General features: G+C 31.5%; 2 protein-coding genes and 2 long non-coding RNA genes across 4 annotated transcripts; 2 read left to right on the forward strand and 2 right to left on the reverse strand.

Annotated features, from left to right (window-relative positions):
- Positions 1 to 1158: 1158 nt before the first annotated feature.
- Positions 1159 to 2093, forward strand: LOC123654200. The gene is made up of 3 exons (XR_006743207.1): positions 1159 to 1371; positions 1625 to 1652; positions 1969 to 2093. It is a non-coding gene; the product is annotated as an uncharacterized LOC123654200 (long non-coding RNA).
- On the forward strand, positions 2089 to 8132 carry LOC123654201. Its single transcript, XR_006743208.1, has 3 exons — positions 2089 to 2109; positions 4056 to 4070; positions 7952 to 8132. It is a non-coding gene; the product is annotated as an uncharacterized LOC123654201 (long non-coding RNA).
- On the reverse strand, positions 4713 to 7593 carry LOC123654196. Its single transcript, XM_045590117.1, has 2 exons — positions 7327 to 7593; positions 4713 to 7122 (listed from the first exon to the last, which is right to left on the reverse strand). The coding sequence occupies exon 2, from the start codon at positions 6647 to 6649 to the stop codon at positions 4880 to 4882; it is 1770 nt and encodes a 589-aa protein (XP_045446073.1). The 5' UTR covers positions 6650 to 7122; positions 7327 to 7593; the 3' UTR covers positions 4713 to 4879.
- Positions 8121 to 15276, reverse strand: LOC123654198 (calreticulin). The gene is made up of 7 exons (XM_045590119.1): positions 15145 to 15276; positions 14921 to 15025; positions 14475 to 14710; positions 12367 to 12564; positions 11775 to 11984; positions 9575 to 9910; positions 8121 to 8870 (listed from the first exon to the last, which is right to left on the reverse strand). The coding sequence occupies exons 1-7, from the start codon at positions 15230 to 15232 to the stop codon at positions 8850 to 8852; spliced, it is 1194 nt and encodes a 397-aa protein (XP_045446075.1). The 5' UTR covers positions 15233 to 15276; the 3' UTR covers positions 8121 to 8849.
- Between the last annotated feature and the right edge of the window lie 3439 nt (positions 15277 to 18715).

Genomic DNA, 18715 nt, shown 5'->3' on the forward strand with positions numbered 1-18715 from the left:
TCCACAACCACCTTGGAACTTAAGAAGCCGACCGATGGCGGTATAACCATCCAACTGCTGGCTTTGAAATACACAGGCCGAAGACGGGCAGCAGCGTCTTCGGTGCGACAAAGCCAGTACTGCGGTCACCAACCCGTCTGCCCAGCGTGGTGACTATGGGCAAAACACATGAGTTCACGTTATTTTTGGCGTAAACTTGTGGAGGCCTATGTCCAGCAGTGGACTGTATAGGCTGTAATAATGATGATCTTTATTGTACTTTAAATAATATGTAACGTATTTATACGCAAACTATTTTTATCAATTAGGAGCTTAAAGAAAATAATTTAAAAAAAATAAATAATGCTAAAGGTAAAATCGTGCGTTTGTAACGATCGTTTTTCATAGTGCTTAGGTGGACAATGAAATACAGATCGCAGATACACAATCACGAAAGTGAAAGTAGTCTTCCCCCATCACTACTGAACAATAATAGTACCTACAACTTATATTTATATGCCTTTAGACTCACCGGTGGTGTCTTTCGACACCGGATATCCAGGGGTAAGTGGGGTCTAGAACTGTTGACATATCCTTATCACCCCATATTCTACCCAACGAAAATATTTTGCAGAGAAAACAGTAAATGTTTAACGATTTTAGACATTATGCTCATGTATTAAAGTCACTCAAATGATTCTTTAGAAGAACAAATATGATATTATTGTTAGGGGTGGCAAAGACAACAATATAACTCCTCTTAGTCGCGCCCTTTTACGAAGACGACCAACAATAAAGGAATATATTTTCTGATAAAATTCTTGTTAGATAACCTGGGTAATAAAAAATACGTGGTAACATTTCATATTTTTAATTTGTATTGTGATAAGATTAAAAATCTATGACATTTTAATAAAAAGGAGTTTAACTAAAATATTGCTATTTTCATTTGATTTTTGACATCTTTTTTAACCACTGTTTAGAATTTTTAGTACCTGATTGTAATTATTTCTAAGTAAATATGACGTGACGCTCTTCTAATTGTAAGTTAATAAGTATATTCTGAATAATATCTTAAGCAAGATATTTTTGTAAATTGTAAATATAACTTTAGCTATTTCAAGCAAACTTCATATAAAACAAATTCATGCGTAAAATTATTTTCTATTCTCTTATACTCGTTCTTAAGAATTCTTTTCATTAGATTTTATGTCAATTGAAGTGGAATACAAGTAAAACATTATACATTGTAAGAAATAAGCGTAAAACCTACCATGTCGGTGTATTCGTATATAAGTTGTTTACTTGTAAAATATTTTATAGTTTAGAACATCTGTTTGCGCCAAAATGTTAAGTTATAGTTTGTTACTTGGTTTATTTTTTGGTGTAGTGGTAAGATTTTGATTTTATTAACACGTGTGTAACTGTTTATTTTCAGCTAATAATTCCTACATACATCTTTCAGTTTGTATGCATTCTTATTTACCTACGTATATCCTGTACACTAAGTAATAGTCCAAATTAAATTTAATTATTATGTTTTCGACCCAAACCAATCAAGAACATAAATTAATTTATCCTTAAAAATGTCTACATTTATAATGATTATCAAATGATAAAATTAATATTCGTATTCTGATTTCAGATTCTCTCACTGATAGCAGAAAATCAAGGTACTTATTTGCTTTATTCATATTGTCGTAAATAATTCAATACCTACCTCTTTATTTTAAAAGTAGACGATGTATAAAAAAAATTCTTGATAAAATAGTATAGGAAAGCCCTGAAAACAGTTAAGGAGTAATTTTGGCTTTCAGCTCTTTTTACACTTCACAGGCCTATAGAAAAGGCTCTACCTTAAATAATAAATACATAACTACAGTTATACAGCTTGTTTAACAAAAATAATTTAAATCTTATAAATCGAAATGCTTATTTAGTTGTAGGTAATTCACAAAAATACATTCTACTCTTTTTTTAATATTTCAGTACATGCGTCACCAGAGCCATGCAAGGAACTACTAGACTTAATGATAAAGCCTGGAAAAATACAAAAACTGAAAGAAGATGAAAAAGAGAGGGATAATAAACATAAGAGAAAAAAAGAAAACATAAGACAATTGAAAAAGGGTAATTCATATCAGTAATAATTGTTCTGTCGGTAGTGGTGCGTGTGCATTGTAGGCGCCTAATAGCGTCGGTTTGAAGGTAGATTACCGCTCGGCATGGATATTTGGATTTGTATAAATATTTGTTTCCAGTTTGGATCTCCGTCTTTGTGGGTCTCCCCACCGTGCCTCGGAAAGTACGTTAAGCTGTCGGTCCCCTAAAGTAATTCATAACGTTTTGCTCAACATCTTTTATTTAAATACTCTTTTCGAATGCATGTGTGTAATGTAACGTGTATCAAATATCAAACTCTAATAGCTATCTGCTGACTGATATAGGTAACCTTGTTGTGCATGGATCCCAAAATTGTATTCTTTTGTCGCTGCCTTAAATGAATATTGCTACTATCCGCCCTCAGACCGAATATCTTAAAATTATTATTTAACCATTTTTGTGACTATTTGGCCTATTTTTTGCTATGTCTTTCAGCTTAATTCGCTTTATCACGCATCTGTTATATAGAAACATGTAAAATATATTTTTTAAAATTATATAATTTCGTCTCAAAGAAATAAATTCGCCAGCGTAAGAAAAATATTCTCCATTTTAGCGCTTATAAAACGAGTGTAGGTACCTTATAGGATAAATCTAGGATCAACAAAATGGCGCCCCAAACACATTTATGATGAAATCATATTTAAACTGTTGGGCGTATAAAAAATTAAATCTTTCCAATTCTTCAGATTTTTCAGATACCTCTCTTATTATTAATCCTTCTATAATACAGGACCCGAGTGACCGAGCTTAGCTCGGTATTTTTAGTAAATCGTGTTTTTTTGGAAATCATATTTAAATACGAATTACATACGTATTTATAAAATATGAATATTTTTTTACCGACAGTAATAAAAATTATAAATAATTATAAAAAATTAAATATAAAAAAAATAATGATGAATGAAATAATGATGATGAATGAAATATGAATAATCGATTTTACCGACATAATAATAATAAAAAAACGAGTGCAATTAGAAAAAAAAAAAGAAAGTAATAATCGATCTGGAAATTTGAGGATTTGAATCGTGGTCTTTTCGGCCGAGCGCGACTGACCGATTTCCCACCTGAGCAATTGCAATTTATTGACGAGTGTGAAATTTACCTTCGTATTCTAACGATATGGTAGCCATTTTTTCACTATCTAAAAACTGGGATAAAACGACATTTTCTAAAAATGAATCCTAGCTAGATTTATTTATCCCCCCGAAATGCCCTGCCTTCTAAATTTCATAAAAATCGTTGGCTTGCCCATGTTAGATATAGTTCGAAATATTGTAAGCAGGTGGCATCTTGTGTTTTCGTACCCACAATTGGCTTTCTCGTGTTTGTCCTGGTAATTTCATACTGTGTACTTTTGTTTACTTTTTTAATAATAAAATTAGAATTAATAAACACTTCACACTCAACAGATCCCCAGTAGGATTTTCTGCTGTGTTGGGGGTCCGGAAACACACACAATACACAAACACAATGCCCAGACCACGACTATCATCTATTTGGTAGATACAAATGTGTCGTGAGCGGGAATCGAACCCGCGACCGCCAGCGCAACAGCCAGTGCTATTACCGCTGCGCTAACGCGTCGCCGTCGTTTTTTGTTTAATGACCTTAAATTTCGAAGAGTAGGTACCACCAAGCCGACACTAGGGTCCATTAGGTTAAGGAATTTACTAATTTGATTTAATATTTAATAATGCCGATAACATAATAGAAAAACGATGTCTAGACACATTGGAGATTAGAACAAATTAAAAATATTGTTATTTAATCCATAACACTGAGTACATCACCTAAGTACGTAAGCTACCTAACGTATATATTTAATATCTAAATTTGCCCGATATTACCTTGTTAAAACTATATACTTAAGGACTTAGTCATTAATATTGCTACTTTTTTTGTTACAGTGTTGGAAGTGTTAAGTGAGTATTGACATAATATTTGAAGATTATAAACAACGTAACTAACACCCTATCTAACTGTAGTTTCTAAAATTTTTGTAATCGATATTATATTTTTGTAATTCGATATACGAATTTAAAATAAATAGTATTAAAATATGTATAGTATTTATAATAACAAAATAATTAGAATTCTTAAACTTTTATTCTTGTCATTACCAATATATTATTAATAAATTATTTTCAATTGCCATTAGCTATTCAATATAATTATTAACGTCAATCGGGGTAACTTTGACTCACTTCCAAGAATTTTTTTAGTTTTATGGAGACAACGTTTTTTATTTTATTTAACAAATTATATTATCTGTGGGTTTCTAATCTCCTCTTTAAGAAAACAGTTGACATTTACTGATGATCTATAGACAAAAATTAAAAAAACACTGAATTTTAAGTGGGTCAAAGTAAGACGGATATTAGGGTAACATTGTACATAGAGGGAATTGGTCACGAATTTCTAATATTTAAAATCTTTTATTGTGTCTGTGTAACTTTAGACGCCTTTTTCTACAATTTTAATCTCTAAGATGGCGTCCTAAAACATTTTTTCATGTAAGAACCACAGTTCAGTGTTACCAGATCGATCAAATAAAACTGCCTAGGTTGAAATGAAACTTTATTTTTAAATAATCGTATTTTTTGTTCTAAAACAATTTTTTTCTCATTAAATATGTTAAACACAACTAAAACAATCTTAAATAATCAGTCAAACTTAAAAAAAATCACTTCTAACAAAACTTACTCATAAAAATAAATCTTGAACTTAAGTCTTAATCTCCCCATTCCATTGACAGAAAATCATTGTCTATAGTATAAAAATTACCTAATTTTGAAATTTTAGTATCCTCTAAGCGAGTAATGACACTATCAATGGAACAGGTTACCCTCTCTGGTTTGGATGGCCATTTCCAGCCATCTACGGTCTTCTGCATAACAGATATGGTAACGGTGTGGCCATCTTCCGTTAAGATCCTTCCAGGAAAAAGGATGCTTTCGTAAGTAAAAACACAATAGCCTAACTTCATGAGAGGAGCAGGTTTAGCTTTATCCGTCTTACATAAAACACTTTCACGTACTTCGTATTCCCCTACTAAGTCATCATTCAAAGTTTCCAATTCTATTTCAGAGTTATCATCAACGGGCGATGGATGAGACGGCATTGAAGAATCTGTTCTTGGAGCTGGAGATTGATTTGTTTCTTCTATCTCAATATCTTTGTCTATGGGTGAAGGAGGATTTGAAACGAGTAACAGGCTATCACCAACAGGCGATGGATGAGACGGCATCGAAGAATATTCTGTCCCTGGAGTTGGAGATTTTGAAGCATCGAGCAGCAATCTATGATTTAGGGAGGTTTCTGCAGGCGCTGAAGTAAGAGACTGTTCATTACAGACTTTGGGAGAAATAGCTGATGATGTAGTAGCAGAAGTGTCTAAAGTTTGCAATGACTGTAATTCCGATGGGCTAGCAACAGGCGAAGAAGGTTTGTGTTGTGATGTTTGTACTGTTTTACCTTTAGATTTTGATCCTAATGGACGTCCTCTTTTTTTGACAGGAGCAGTAGATTTATTCTGGATTTTTTCTTTTTGTTTCTTTTGACCTTTTTCAGATTTCTTCTTCTCTCTTTCTTCATAGTATTTTTCGACTTCTTCCACAGAAACACTTTTGCCTGCTACAACCGGGATTTGAAATTTTCTAGTCTGCTGCATTTGGAGGTCCTTATCACGAATTTCAGCTATGTAATTTTTAAAGCTCTCGCCAATCGACTCACGCACCTCGTCACACACTTCAGGTTTAGAATATTCTTTCAGTTTCTCCAGTACCATACTCCGATCTAGAGGATATATCCCACAGGCCTTGAAACCAGCAATCACGTTTTGACCAGCAGTTTGTTGACCTTTTTCCACAGTTTTAGAAAGCAATTTAGCAAATATTGGTTTCGGCAAAACATTTACTATTTTGCCCCTTTTAGTGTTTCGCCAGTCTCTTAAAATTGACCTCCAATCACTTTTCAGAGCACTAAAGTATGACACATCTAATGGTTGCAGTAGATGTGTCGAATTGGGAACAAGGCATATAAATTTAATGTTATTTTCCGCACAGAGCCTTAACGATTTTGGAGTGATATGCGAGCTTAAATTGTCTCCAAGTACAACTTTTTTCCCTTCCTTTTTTTTCAGTACAGGCAATAATGTGCTCTCACACCAATCATCAAACGTATTAGCGTCTATCCAACCTGTTGGTGTTACTGCCATTCGAGTGCCACGTGGAGCATCCAATATCCAGTCAGACCACTTTTGCTGTGCTTTATATATAACATATAATGGCACAAATTCACCAGCCGCATTACCGCAAAACATAACAGTGAAGCAGGACTTCGTAGAGTTTCTAATAATTTCTGGGTTCCGGCAAAGTCTTCGAAATAAAAGCTTTTGTTTTTTTGGGTCGTCATGAAATCCAGTTTCGTCGAAATTAAATATGTTTTCCGGGGGCACATTTTCGAGTTCAAGGCTTAAATTGTCGAAGAATTTTTCTATCATTTCCTTGTTTATTTGAGCCCTCTTTCTACTGATGTTATGTGCTACCTTTTGTCTTATGCATTTATGTCTTTCCAAGAAAAGTTTGCCCCACTCCCATCCCGGAAAGTTATTTTTAAACTGCTTTACTTTTTTTTATTATCATCTAAATACTTTTTTACAATGACTCTTACATCTTGCATACCAATTGGAATTCCAAGATCTGATAATGCTATAATATGGGCGACTATCGATTCCTCTTCAACTTTAGAAAGAACTGTAGGTTTTCCAATCTGCCCTGTGTGTTGATCTTTTAGTTTATATTTTAATGTGCTGAGTGGAATATTATAATGTTCTGCGGCCTTTCTTTGGGAAATTTTGCAACATTTTACCTCTTCTAATGCCTTTTCTAATGTCTCTTCCGTGTAGCGAGATTTTTTCCCATATTTTCGGGTACCCGGTGCGGGACATACTCGTTTTCTAGGCATTTTTTTATTCTGAAATAAATAAATGGCAACAATTTCATACAAATAAGAACTATTCGGGTAACTTTAGCCCGGGCCAAAGTTACCCTAACTTGTCGTGAAATTTTCCTGGTTCGAAAAAACAACGAATTCTAACAATATCCATCGATTTTTACAATAGATTTTAGTTTTTTATAGTAAAAAAAGCTATAATTAATAAATTTAAGCATAACTTACCTCTAAATACACTCTTCTTTTTAAATTACAGACAACTTTATAACAACAATGTAACGAACGAACTTTTTTACTCCAATATTTGACGTAGATTAGATATAACTTTTTGACAGCAGACCAACATTTCGCGGCAAAAATAAATTCGGATACACGTAAACTTTTATTTAGTATGCATTATGTACACTAGGATGCGTTCAAATTATAGGAAAAAAATTTAAACCAAAAATTGTAGAAATGAGTCAATGTTATACTGAAAGCCAAAGTTACCCCGATTGACTGTACCTATATTCACATATTTTTTCCGTTTTAATATTTTAAAACAACAATTGAATTTCGTTTTCATTATTGTGTGCTACTACCATAACTTTTACATTGTTTTTATGTAATAGTTTTGTATTCGTTCGTTACAATACAAAAATTCCGCAGTTCGACGTAATACAGGAAACGCGTTTTGTCATAATTAGGATGCTTTGTTTTCGCATAGATAACCAAATTACCTTAGTTTCAAAATTGCTAGCTACTATATCATTTTGTAATTCCTTTTTTCCATAATGTAAATAGATAACTAATGTTACTTATTATTATATATTCAGTAACAACTTATTTATTTATAATTTATTTTATTTAGTGCAAAGGCATCCGAAGAAAGATTCTGAAGAAGTCGAAATAGCGAAACCCAAAGGAATAATGGAAGAAATGATGACCAGCTACTTTAATTTTTTGAAATATCTTATTCAATTATGATTAAGGACATGTTTGTTTGATTATTTATAAGGTACAAAAAATAATAATAAAAATACAGGAACAAATTATATTAATTTAATCAGACTCATTTCACAATGTAAACTGATAACACACTCGTTTGTCTTACAACAGCGACGGACAAACTCCGGCCGATATTGTAACACAAACACACATTCACCGACACACAGTGCCGCTTATAAATAACAAAACCGAATGCATTCTTTATATACAAAAATCATCACTATGGACGCCTGGAGCCATACGCCCGGTATATAAAATGGAATATTCCAAGTCACACAGTGCTATTTGTAATATTAAGACGGGATTGGACACATCTAGATAAACTTATATAATCCGATTAGACTAAGGGCCGATACTCGGATGCCGTTCACTGTTCGATCTCACGCTCAGTTATTCTCAAAAGATAAAATGATAAGTGTACATATCACAAGTTATTGGCCAATCCCACAATCAAAGATACTTTGACATTGCATAATCTATACTTATTGATCGAGCGGAAAATATTTGAGCTGGATATATTCAATTCGGCCTGGAGGTCCTCTCTTAATCTCTATCAAGAACTCAAAAAAGGACTTTGAAATTTAATTTTTTAGGATTTTTACACATTACAAATCTTAGGCAATAGCCATTGAGATTACAAAAAAGACCGAGACAGAACCACGACTGGTAGTAAACTGTGGAACGACACTAAATGCGCTTAACCCCTGCTTTCTTATATTATACCGATTAGTAATAAAGTCTTTGTGTTCACACTAACATGTTTACAACTCGTCGTGCTCCTCCTGTGGACAAATAATAAACAATTTAATCGAAAAAGTTGTAAATAATGTTTAACTTCAAATTACTATTCGATAATATCTAAGCAACTATCATAAAAACTAATGATTTTTCATATCATAATAAAAAAGTTATGGACCTAATGGTTCAATTTTAATATTTTGTTGTAAAACATAATATACCATATTCAGCTATAAACTGGAGTTGAAATAAAATTTCTCAGGGTATTTAATATATGTTAAATAAAATAAAGATGGAACCTCAAAAGTCATCTTAATTAGATAGACTAAGATCTATTATTATCTATATTCTATAAAAATAAATAAAATTGGAGTGTCTGTTTGTAATATTAAAATAACCGCTTTTTTACTAAATGCATATGAATTTATACATGGTACATATACCAAAATAACAATTTTTACAATTTTTGTCTGTCTGTCTGTTTGCGCCGGCTAATCTCTGAAACGGGTAGACCGATTTTGACGGGACTTTCACTGGCAGATAGCTGATGTAGTAAGGAGTAACTTAGGCTAATTTATTTTAGATATTTATTTATGTTATAACTCTGCGAACTAAACAGTATTTTTTTTGTTATTTTCCACGTGGACGAAGTCGCGGGCACAGCTAGTATAACTATAAAATCAGTTTCAAAATCTATATTTTTGATCATTAAGTGAACTGAATAATAAAAGTCTAGTAAAATACGTACCACAGGCGCCGCTTCTCCAGCTTCATCATCGAGATCTTCATCATCATCATCTTCTTCTGACTTCTCCTTCTCCTTCTCCCTCTCGGCTTCATCCTGCTCGTTCTTCATCTTCTTCTCTCCTTCTAGAGTCTTCTTTAATGCCTCTCCTCGTTCTTTGGCGAGTTCTACATCATCAGTGATCAGGAAGTTATCGAATATTGTGCCAGACTTAACTTGCCATAAGTCGAGACCAACAGCACAAATTTCAGGGCGTTTGTATAGGTTGGGTTCGGCAACGTATTCGGGGTTGTCGATTTCTGGGTGGATCCATTGTCCTTTGTATGCGGGGTTGTCGATCTGAAAAAAGTTAATTTTTTTTTATATTTATGATATTGATAAACAGTTCGTAATAAAGACTAAAAAATAGTTAAAAATTAAAAAATATTGTGACATGGAAATATTTATACTCAAAAATACATACAATGAAGAACGATAAATAACGCAAGAAGACATTTCAGTAAACTTATAATTATAGGACAAATAATGATAAGCTTTTAAATACAATTCTAATTGGTTAACATCAATTTGTCTTACAATTAATAAGTGTGATATAATACATTTCAAATTTTAAAATCCGAATTACTATCATTATATTTTATAAATAATATATCGCTGGCCCCGGGCAATAAAGCGGTATACGCCGGTTACACCCTTTTTAATGTTATTTAATTTTTGGCTTCTCTGAGTATCAATCTATCACTCTTATTTTTTTCAGTTTTTTTTATTAATATTTCGTTAGAATAAATGACAATAACCGTTTTATTGCATGGATAATTCTCTTACGACTAAGCTATGTATTATTGCATTATTCTTAAGAAAAATAACACAAAAAACCGGTGAACATCTTTACAGTAATTGTTAATGATCTTGCAATTAAAATAGTATCATCTATGAATTGTATTATACATTTTTTTAATTATTTCATTAAAAAATTTTACGATTTGTTTTTAAAAAAATATTTTTAAAAGCTTAAATTGGTAAAAAAATAGCTTTCATTTGACAATTTGAACGTCTGTTTTGGATCACTGTACACTGCACTATAAACAAATTAGCTTCTTTTATTTCTCCTGTAAAATTTGATTTTTGATATTACCGCTTTATTGCCCGGGGACAGCGATATAATAATGCTATATTCATTCGTCTACAACGTAGTAATGGCAACGACCGAACTTATTGATACAATACATTACGAGACATGATTAGACACCGAAAGTTAACGTGTAACGGTCGCGCGGGTAAATGAACTATGAGTAGCGGGAAGTACCTACTAAATAAAAATTTAAATAACTATATCGTCGCCTTTCTATATTATATCACATAACTCACAAAAAAAGTTAAATGTCAATATGATACTCATGCGCCCAATGAATAAACTACTTTTTAAAATAATGGTTTCTAAAATAAATTTAAATTAAAAAGTAATTTTAAAACATTTAAATATACATGTATATTACGATAAACCTGTTTATTTATTAGACCGGATACATATAAATGCAATTAATTTTTACTTTTTCGAATTTAATTTATTTTACGAGAGTAGTTTGATAATGTACCCAATAAACTTTTTCGAATTTAATTATTTTTTTTCGAGAGTAGTTTGATAATGTACCTAATATAATACAAAAGCGGCTTCAAATTTTGACCGACCAGGACAGTACTGCAGTAATTTTTTTTTTAAATATCATACTTGGTTTCAGAAATTTTACAGCGATGGTTCTAAAAGCCCAGCAATGGATAGTATTGCCATAATTGATAGAACTCCAACTCTTTTCCTGTATAGAAACCTATCGTCATCAGCGTTAGCACTGGTAACAGTAATGTAATTAGGTAATATAACTCTTTTACTAAATAAAATTAGTTAGAGTATAGCAGGAAATAACTTGATCAAAATTTGAAAGAGTATGAAGTGGTAAATATCTCAACCTTACTGAAGATCACAGACTAACAATACTGCTCTCAAATAATGTAGAGTTCTTATGACAAGTAAGACAGGGATAGTTAGTTGGGAGTTAGTGTCAAAAAGGCTCTTGTAATTCTACTAGTGTTGCGTCATCCATAGACTACAATATCCACTTACCAACGGGCAGACTATACGCTTGCTTGCCACTTTACCCTAAGGACGTATAACAAAAATACAAGCAATAATAAAAAGATATCTTACCTGTTTAGGAGCCCATACACCCTTGTATTCAGGGTTATCAATCATTGGTGGTTCCCATTCACCGTCCATCTCATCGTCCCAGTCCTCAGGTTTTGTGGCGTCAGGGTCAGGGATGTGCTCAGGTTTGTCCCAGTCTTCCGGTTTGGTGTCATCTGGGTCGGGGATGGTCTTGCGGTCATCCCAATCTTCGGGCTTCTTGGCTTCTGGGTCCTAGAATTTTGAAATTTACTTATTTCCAATACTTTGTATGCATATTAATAATACTCTTAATTTTCCACTATTAAAAGATACAAAATAGTATAATTCGAAGAAGATGTACAAAGGCAGTCTTATGGCAAAAAGAGCAATTTCTTACAGACATCCTTTGGGTTTAGGACACTGTATAGAAACAGCGGTTAAAATGTTTTATACAGTTAGTCTCGCTATTATGGTCTTTATACAGAAATTTTTACAATATCGACTTGTTTTATTTTTAAATAGCTTGTTATTCTGCTTGGTACTTTAAAAAAAAAAAACAATAGTAATATAACAGCCCAAACCGATTTTAAAGAATAATATTGTTACTTGGGCTTTATTGGGTTAATTTTTATACCTTGATTTTCTTGGGAGGTAGGAAGTCCCAATCTTCTTCTAGGCCACCCTTTTCAACAACTTCATTGTCGATCAGCACCTCATAAGTGTTGTCGGGCTTAACAATCAGTGTGTATAAGTGAGTGTAGACGTCGTCCTTGCAACGAATGTCCTTTTTGATGAGGTGATTCTTACCCTTGTAGCTGAAGATTACGTGAACCTAGTGTAAAAAAATATTTTAGATAAAAAACTTTGTTTCATAAACCTAATGTTATAATCATTTAACCTTACGATAGGATACATAAAATGTAAATCTTGTTTTATTTATCTCATTTTATTACTTTATTCCATACACATGATAAAATACATTGTAGTACAAAAATATAGATGGCAGTGCACTATGGACTCCCTCTGCCCCATCCAGGGGCCATAGGACATGAAGATAGAAGACAAAAACATATAAAAATTATATCAATTTTATTTTTTGACTGCATAAAAATGTTAAATTTAAATTATATAGTATTATCGAAAAAAACTATTTGACAGACGATAAATGAAATGGTATTGTTATAACCTAATAATATATCCATAGCAACAAAAAATATGGAAGTGTGTAATTTTTTTTTATATTGTGTATTTTTATTACAATATAATATTTTAATATTTCATTTGTGTGATAGTGTTTATCTTTCCAGAATTTTCACGAGTTTTATTTTGGGATGATAAGTATTTTTATTGGAGTAATAAAGATAAAAAATAACTACCATTCATAAAATTAGATGTATGAAATTATACAAGTTAGTAAGATTATATAAATACTAATACAAATTTATTTTTCATTTCTGGATGTTATTATTTTAACAAATTAAGTACTATAATTTTCTCAGTTATTAAGAACTGGTAAATGTTACGGTTTCACCAGTTATCCAAGCTATAGTTTATACTGCAAATAAGTTACCAATATACAAAAACAAGCAGGTAAAATAGACCACTGCACCTGTTTCTCCTCAATAAGTTACAACTTTTATTTTGACATTTACAAAAAGAAATATCTTATGAATATAAGAGAATTCTATGGTTTCTAACCATATATATAGAATAATAACATCAAAATTTTTTTCTGTTGAATATGTCATTAAATAGTGTCCACAACAGGTAAAACAAACAAAACTTTTTATTACTTACAGCCTGCTTTGCCACTCGTAAGACCATACCAAAATTATTTTTTTGATGACATAAGACTACTTTTCATAATTTTGGGCTATTATTATTTTCATTAATTTAAATTGAAACAACTATGCATTGCATTTTCATTAATTTAAATTGAAACAACTATGCAAGCGAAGCATGGATAATTATATAGTCAATTATTGGATAAGGTTCCAAATTAAGAGTCAAAATGTTAACAGAACAATAAATTATTTGAATAATTAAGATAAATCTAGAGTTGATAACATTTTAATTAAAATAAGTTGCAGTGTCGAAAGTTAATAACATTGATAAGAGTAATTACAAATTTTTTTACATTAAATTAGGTTGGTTTTTGTAGTACTTTTAAATACCTCACACTAATGTGATCACTTTCTGGGAATTGTTAACATTAATGATGAAGTGGAGTTAATGACTCTTGTTTAATAACAAGTTTTGTTTCGAAAATTTGAAAATTTTTCCTATTATAATTTTTTTTTAAAGATCCCAAAAACTCTTTATAATGTTCTCATTTAATTTTAAAATGACTTCAAAAAAAGAGAGGGTTTTCAATTCAATTAAGTATATTTCTTTAGTTCTAAAAAAATTGAAATAGTTATATTCAGTCTTAATAATGTAAATATGTTGTTTAAAAAATAATTGGATAGATTTTGATCTAGTTGTATTGTTTAATAATTTTCAATGCCAATAGAGCATGCGACTGTATTTTCCAATGTAGGTAAACACACCATAATAGCCGTACTAATAATTTTTTAAATGCATGAAAGGAAACCTTCATACAATTCTAATGATCATTTTTATTATATATGGTCTTTTGTGTCTATTGTTATATAAAATATTTTTTATGTTTAAAAATGTTTACCATATTAAGTTTATTTGATAGTTTGGTATTCAATAATAAAAAAAAAAAATTAGATATACCTTTTTGGTGCCAGGTCCGCAAATGTCGGGGCCGAACATAATCTCGTAGGGGGATTCGCCGTGCATGTCTTTCTGGTCAAGTTTGCAGTCAAACACCTTCAAGTAACCGCCTCCGCAGTCGATATCTTGCTCATGCTTGACTGTGAACTGCACGACGAGGTTCTTGCCTTCGTTGGAGAAGGGCTCGAACTTGCGAGAAAGCGCGTAGAATCTCGCATCCTCAGAGGTTTGCAGGCCTATGCACAAAAATTTTTGAGCGACGAACGAAAATGTTTACGTAGATAGGTTGATACCGCACCACTTGAGGCGTGGATCTATTTTGGGTGACACGTTTACATATTATTTATTGCAGTTAATTTTCGCTAACTTACATTGTCAGTTTATACTAAGTATATTTTAATACATTTTAGTCAAATATAGATGTGAAAATAATATAAATGACGTACCTTTATCTTCCTCTGGGTCATTGTAGAATTTGCCGGCCGTCAACTTGAATTTGCCGAATTCTTTACCGGGGTGTTCACTATAAATCCAATTGGATTCCCATGAATCTGTAAGGAGAATACTATGATTATACCAACAATACTAACTCCAGCCGGCTTTCTTAAAAATCGATAGTACGCGAAATGCCGGAACACAGGAGAAGTAAATGAACATTTGTAAAACTTACCATCAGGGAACTTCTCATCAAAATAAACATCACAATTAACCGAGCATATTGCCACTACAGTGGTTAAAGCTAGAATTAAAAATTTCATTTTGATAAGCACTAACACGTTCCTTCGCTAGCAAAAGACGGGCCACGAATAACTCGAAAATTTGGCGAATCGACTATTATTTAATCTTGACCAGTATATTGCTCGTTGCAGAGCTTGTTTATTTCTTTTTTTCACATACGCTTCTGCTAAGAAAGAAAGAGAGTGAACTATAAATGGTGACCTCTTACGACATTGCTGACAAGGATACCAATAAACAAAATTAATGAGTGCGAGGGAGCAAAAATATTTAGCGTTGCTCAGTGACGTAGCGTTACGCAGACAGATGGAAAGATACTATTGGCCAACGTTAGCGAATAGAAATTGAACACACTCGCTTTTAGACACTATTGGTAATGGCGGGAACTGTAAACAATCCGGCATTTTACTTTTACGTGAAAAATTTCTAACATATTCGCAACAGTATTGGTAGCTAGTTAAATTAAAAATCCATTATTATAACAAAACCATGTCAGTATAGTTTTAAATAATGGATTGCACCTTTTATCACATAGTAGGATTTTTGTCGATTCATTGATCCAGAAAGTTCAGTTGATTCAATAAACAAATCACCAATCGGTAGCACACAAGACAGCAGAAAGAGATAGAAATAGAAAAATTTACAGGAAAAAAAAAGATACCATACAAAATATACGTGATAGACCGAGAAGGGCAATGATCATCAATTCATCAATGATGTACAAAACTATTTCCTACTAACTTAGTGTCGCTGAATTAAAAATCTTAATTTAATTACATTAACGTATTATATTAATCTTCTGACATAAGGATTTGTTAAAAACAAATAAAAAATATTTACAGTTCTTTTAAAACACAAGTGTCGCGTAAGTCTGCGAAAGTTGATTAATTTACTTATGATAATGCATAATGAATAAGGTATTATTAATATTTGATAACCGAAAAGATTAATCAAAGATTAATTTTATTTCATAGTTAATCTCGTAAAACATGTTATACCTTTAATTCTTTAGATTATAGCGAGGATGCTTCATCGTCGGCAAAAAAACTTCGATGATGAAACTCGCTTGTGTATGCTCTCATTCTTCTATTAGGTATTGAAAATAAAAAAGGTTCCATGGCAAAGGTTTTCTTTGCTCTGTATGGGTAGGCTTAGCACTAATAATTTAATAGAAATTGCAAAGGTTGATACAAATATCACCAGTTTTGTTAATTATTAAAAAAGGTTTTTTTTAACTATTTTTATTATTATTGAGCCTTATAGTATACTAAATTACTAAGTATTAATTTAAGTATTAGGAGCCATCCATAATTTACGTTACATATTAAGAGCCATTTCACAAAAATCGGTAACAATCCGCGAAATTGTAATATTCTGACGTCGTTAATCTCAGTGTTGGATGCAATAATGTAATTTATATTCTTGAAATATAATAGAGCAACCTTTGTTGTAGTCCATAGTCAGATCAGAATTTTGATTTATATTATGTGTATAAAATTATTAACCTTTTCATCAGCCTCCTCCCTGGGTAAACGGTCGCAATGTATACTTTGAAGTCCTACTTTTCAATAACCTCTACGTTGAAACCATTTTAAAAAATATCATAATATGTGGAATATAATTTTGTTGTCCACTATCATAGATTTTTATTCCATTTGTATCTCTATTAAACGATAAAAAAAATTTAAAGTTACGAATATTTTCCAAATAAGTACAATTTTAAAAGCGATATTTCTCTTAGAAAACTAAGAAATTTTAACGAACTATCTTCATCAAAGTAAACTTACATCATTAAGGAATACAAAAAAAATAATTAAAAGATGTAATTATTTTTAATACATTTTATATTAAATAATAAAAAGATAGTATATATTGCCACGTATCAAGCCCGGTAAATCAGTCGAGCGCTAGCGCTCTTAGAGGTAAGGTCCACGCCAAATTCTGCGCAGCCGTCTCTTTCGCTCACACGCGCCAAGCGCCTGTTGTTATAGCGGATAAAACGCATTTGATACTTTCATAATAAAATATAAATAAAATAAACATATTACGAAAATGACTGTAAAATAATATAATGATAATTTCTGTAAACAAATGTATAATTTAATTTTCTTTTCTCACACTATCAATACAAATAGGCATTTCAATCTGTTTTTCTTGTTATTTGTTAATTAATATGTTTGTCGGTGTCGATGTCATTAAATGCTTTTTTATTCATATCGTAAATATTAGATTCATTCGTAAACTGAAAAAACTAAATCAATTTAAAAAAATTGTTTCATAAAATTGATTTTTTTTTTATTTTTTTTTAAATTTATTGACTGTTGTTATATAACATACTTGAAATTTTTAACAAATTAATTATGTAAAAAAACATTTTATACCATAGTTATAATTTTTATTATACATCAGAAAATGATCACGATGGTCTTTTGGTTGTCACACTATACGTACTAGCACAAAGATCGCGCGGCTCGTACGACTCGCGCGATGCGACCAAATTTACCTAAACTTGCAGAGCGTAAAATTGTGAAATGGCTCTTAAGGAGGGAAAGGCAAAATATGTGACGTCACACTACAGGTAAGGGTCTCATAAATGTGACCATCTGTCTGTGACAAAGACGGGAGAGGGGTCAATCGGGAAATTCGTGCGACGTCAGCAGTGCTATTCTGTAATTAACCATTTCGATTCATTCATTCGACCAATGATCCCTAATCTAATGTAACTAATTTTAAAAGATAACTGTTTATTCAAAGTTACTATAACAATTTATCTACCTATCAATCTAATGTAAACAGTTACTATATAACTGTTATATTTTATTTATTTTATTTTATATTTATTTTATTAAATAAATTTTAATATTTTATCGTAAAAATTGTGACCCGTGACCATGGTTGCTGTAAAGTATCCGAAACGTCGGGAATCAAAAGTGAATAATAAACCGCGATAAAATCCGAAAAAAGTGTTTTATTAAATGAGTAAAATTCGCGTAAACATTAGAAAACAATATGTAAAAATTATAATTTAATTTTTTAAAAATATGCATAATTATACTAACAAGAAAAATAACTTCTAATTGTGATAATTTCCCAAGTATTTTATATTCAAATTCTGTTTGCATACATAGATGTAGTAAAAAAAAGTAGATAATGCGCGGCCTTTGTTGTTACTGAAGCCACAAAACTCGGCTCCTTCAAGTAAACACACGCGCTCACGCACACATATGCATCAAACTACGCTCATTTTCGTTAGTGTCTCACGGGGCCACGTACAGGAACTTTGCCTATAAAATGCCGTTCTTTTGTAATTAAATGGTGCAAAAACAATACCAAAGTGAACAAAAAGTCTGAAGAAATATCGTTTCACACGTAAATACATACAAAACTTTATATTTTTTGTTATTCCAAAATAATATTGAGGTTATTCGGAACTTATAATTTCTATGCTCCGAAATGACGTACCGAGGGAGTGCTACCAGTAATTTTTATTTCCATTAGCCCAAAAT

The sequence above is a fragment of the Melitaea cinxia genome, chromosome 6 (genome assembly GCF_905220565.1).
Source record: "Melitaea cinxia chromosome 6, ilMelCinx1.1, whole genome shotgun sequence".
Classification (NCBI taxonomy): Eukaryota; Metazoa; Arthropoda; class Insecta; order Lepidoptera; family Nymphalidae; genus Melitaea; species Melitaea cinxia.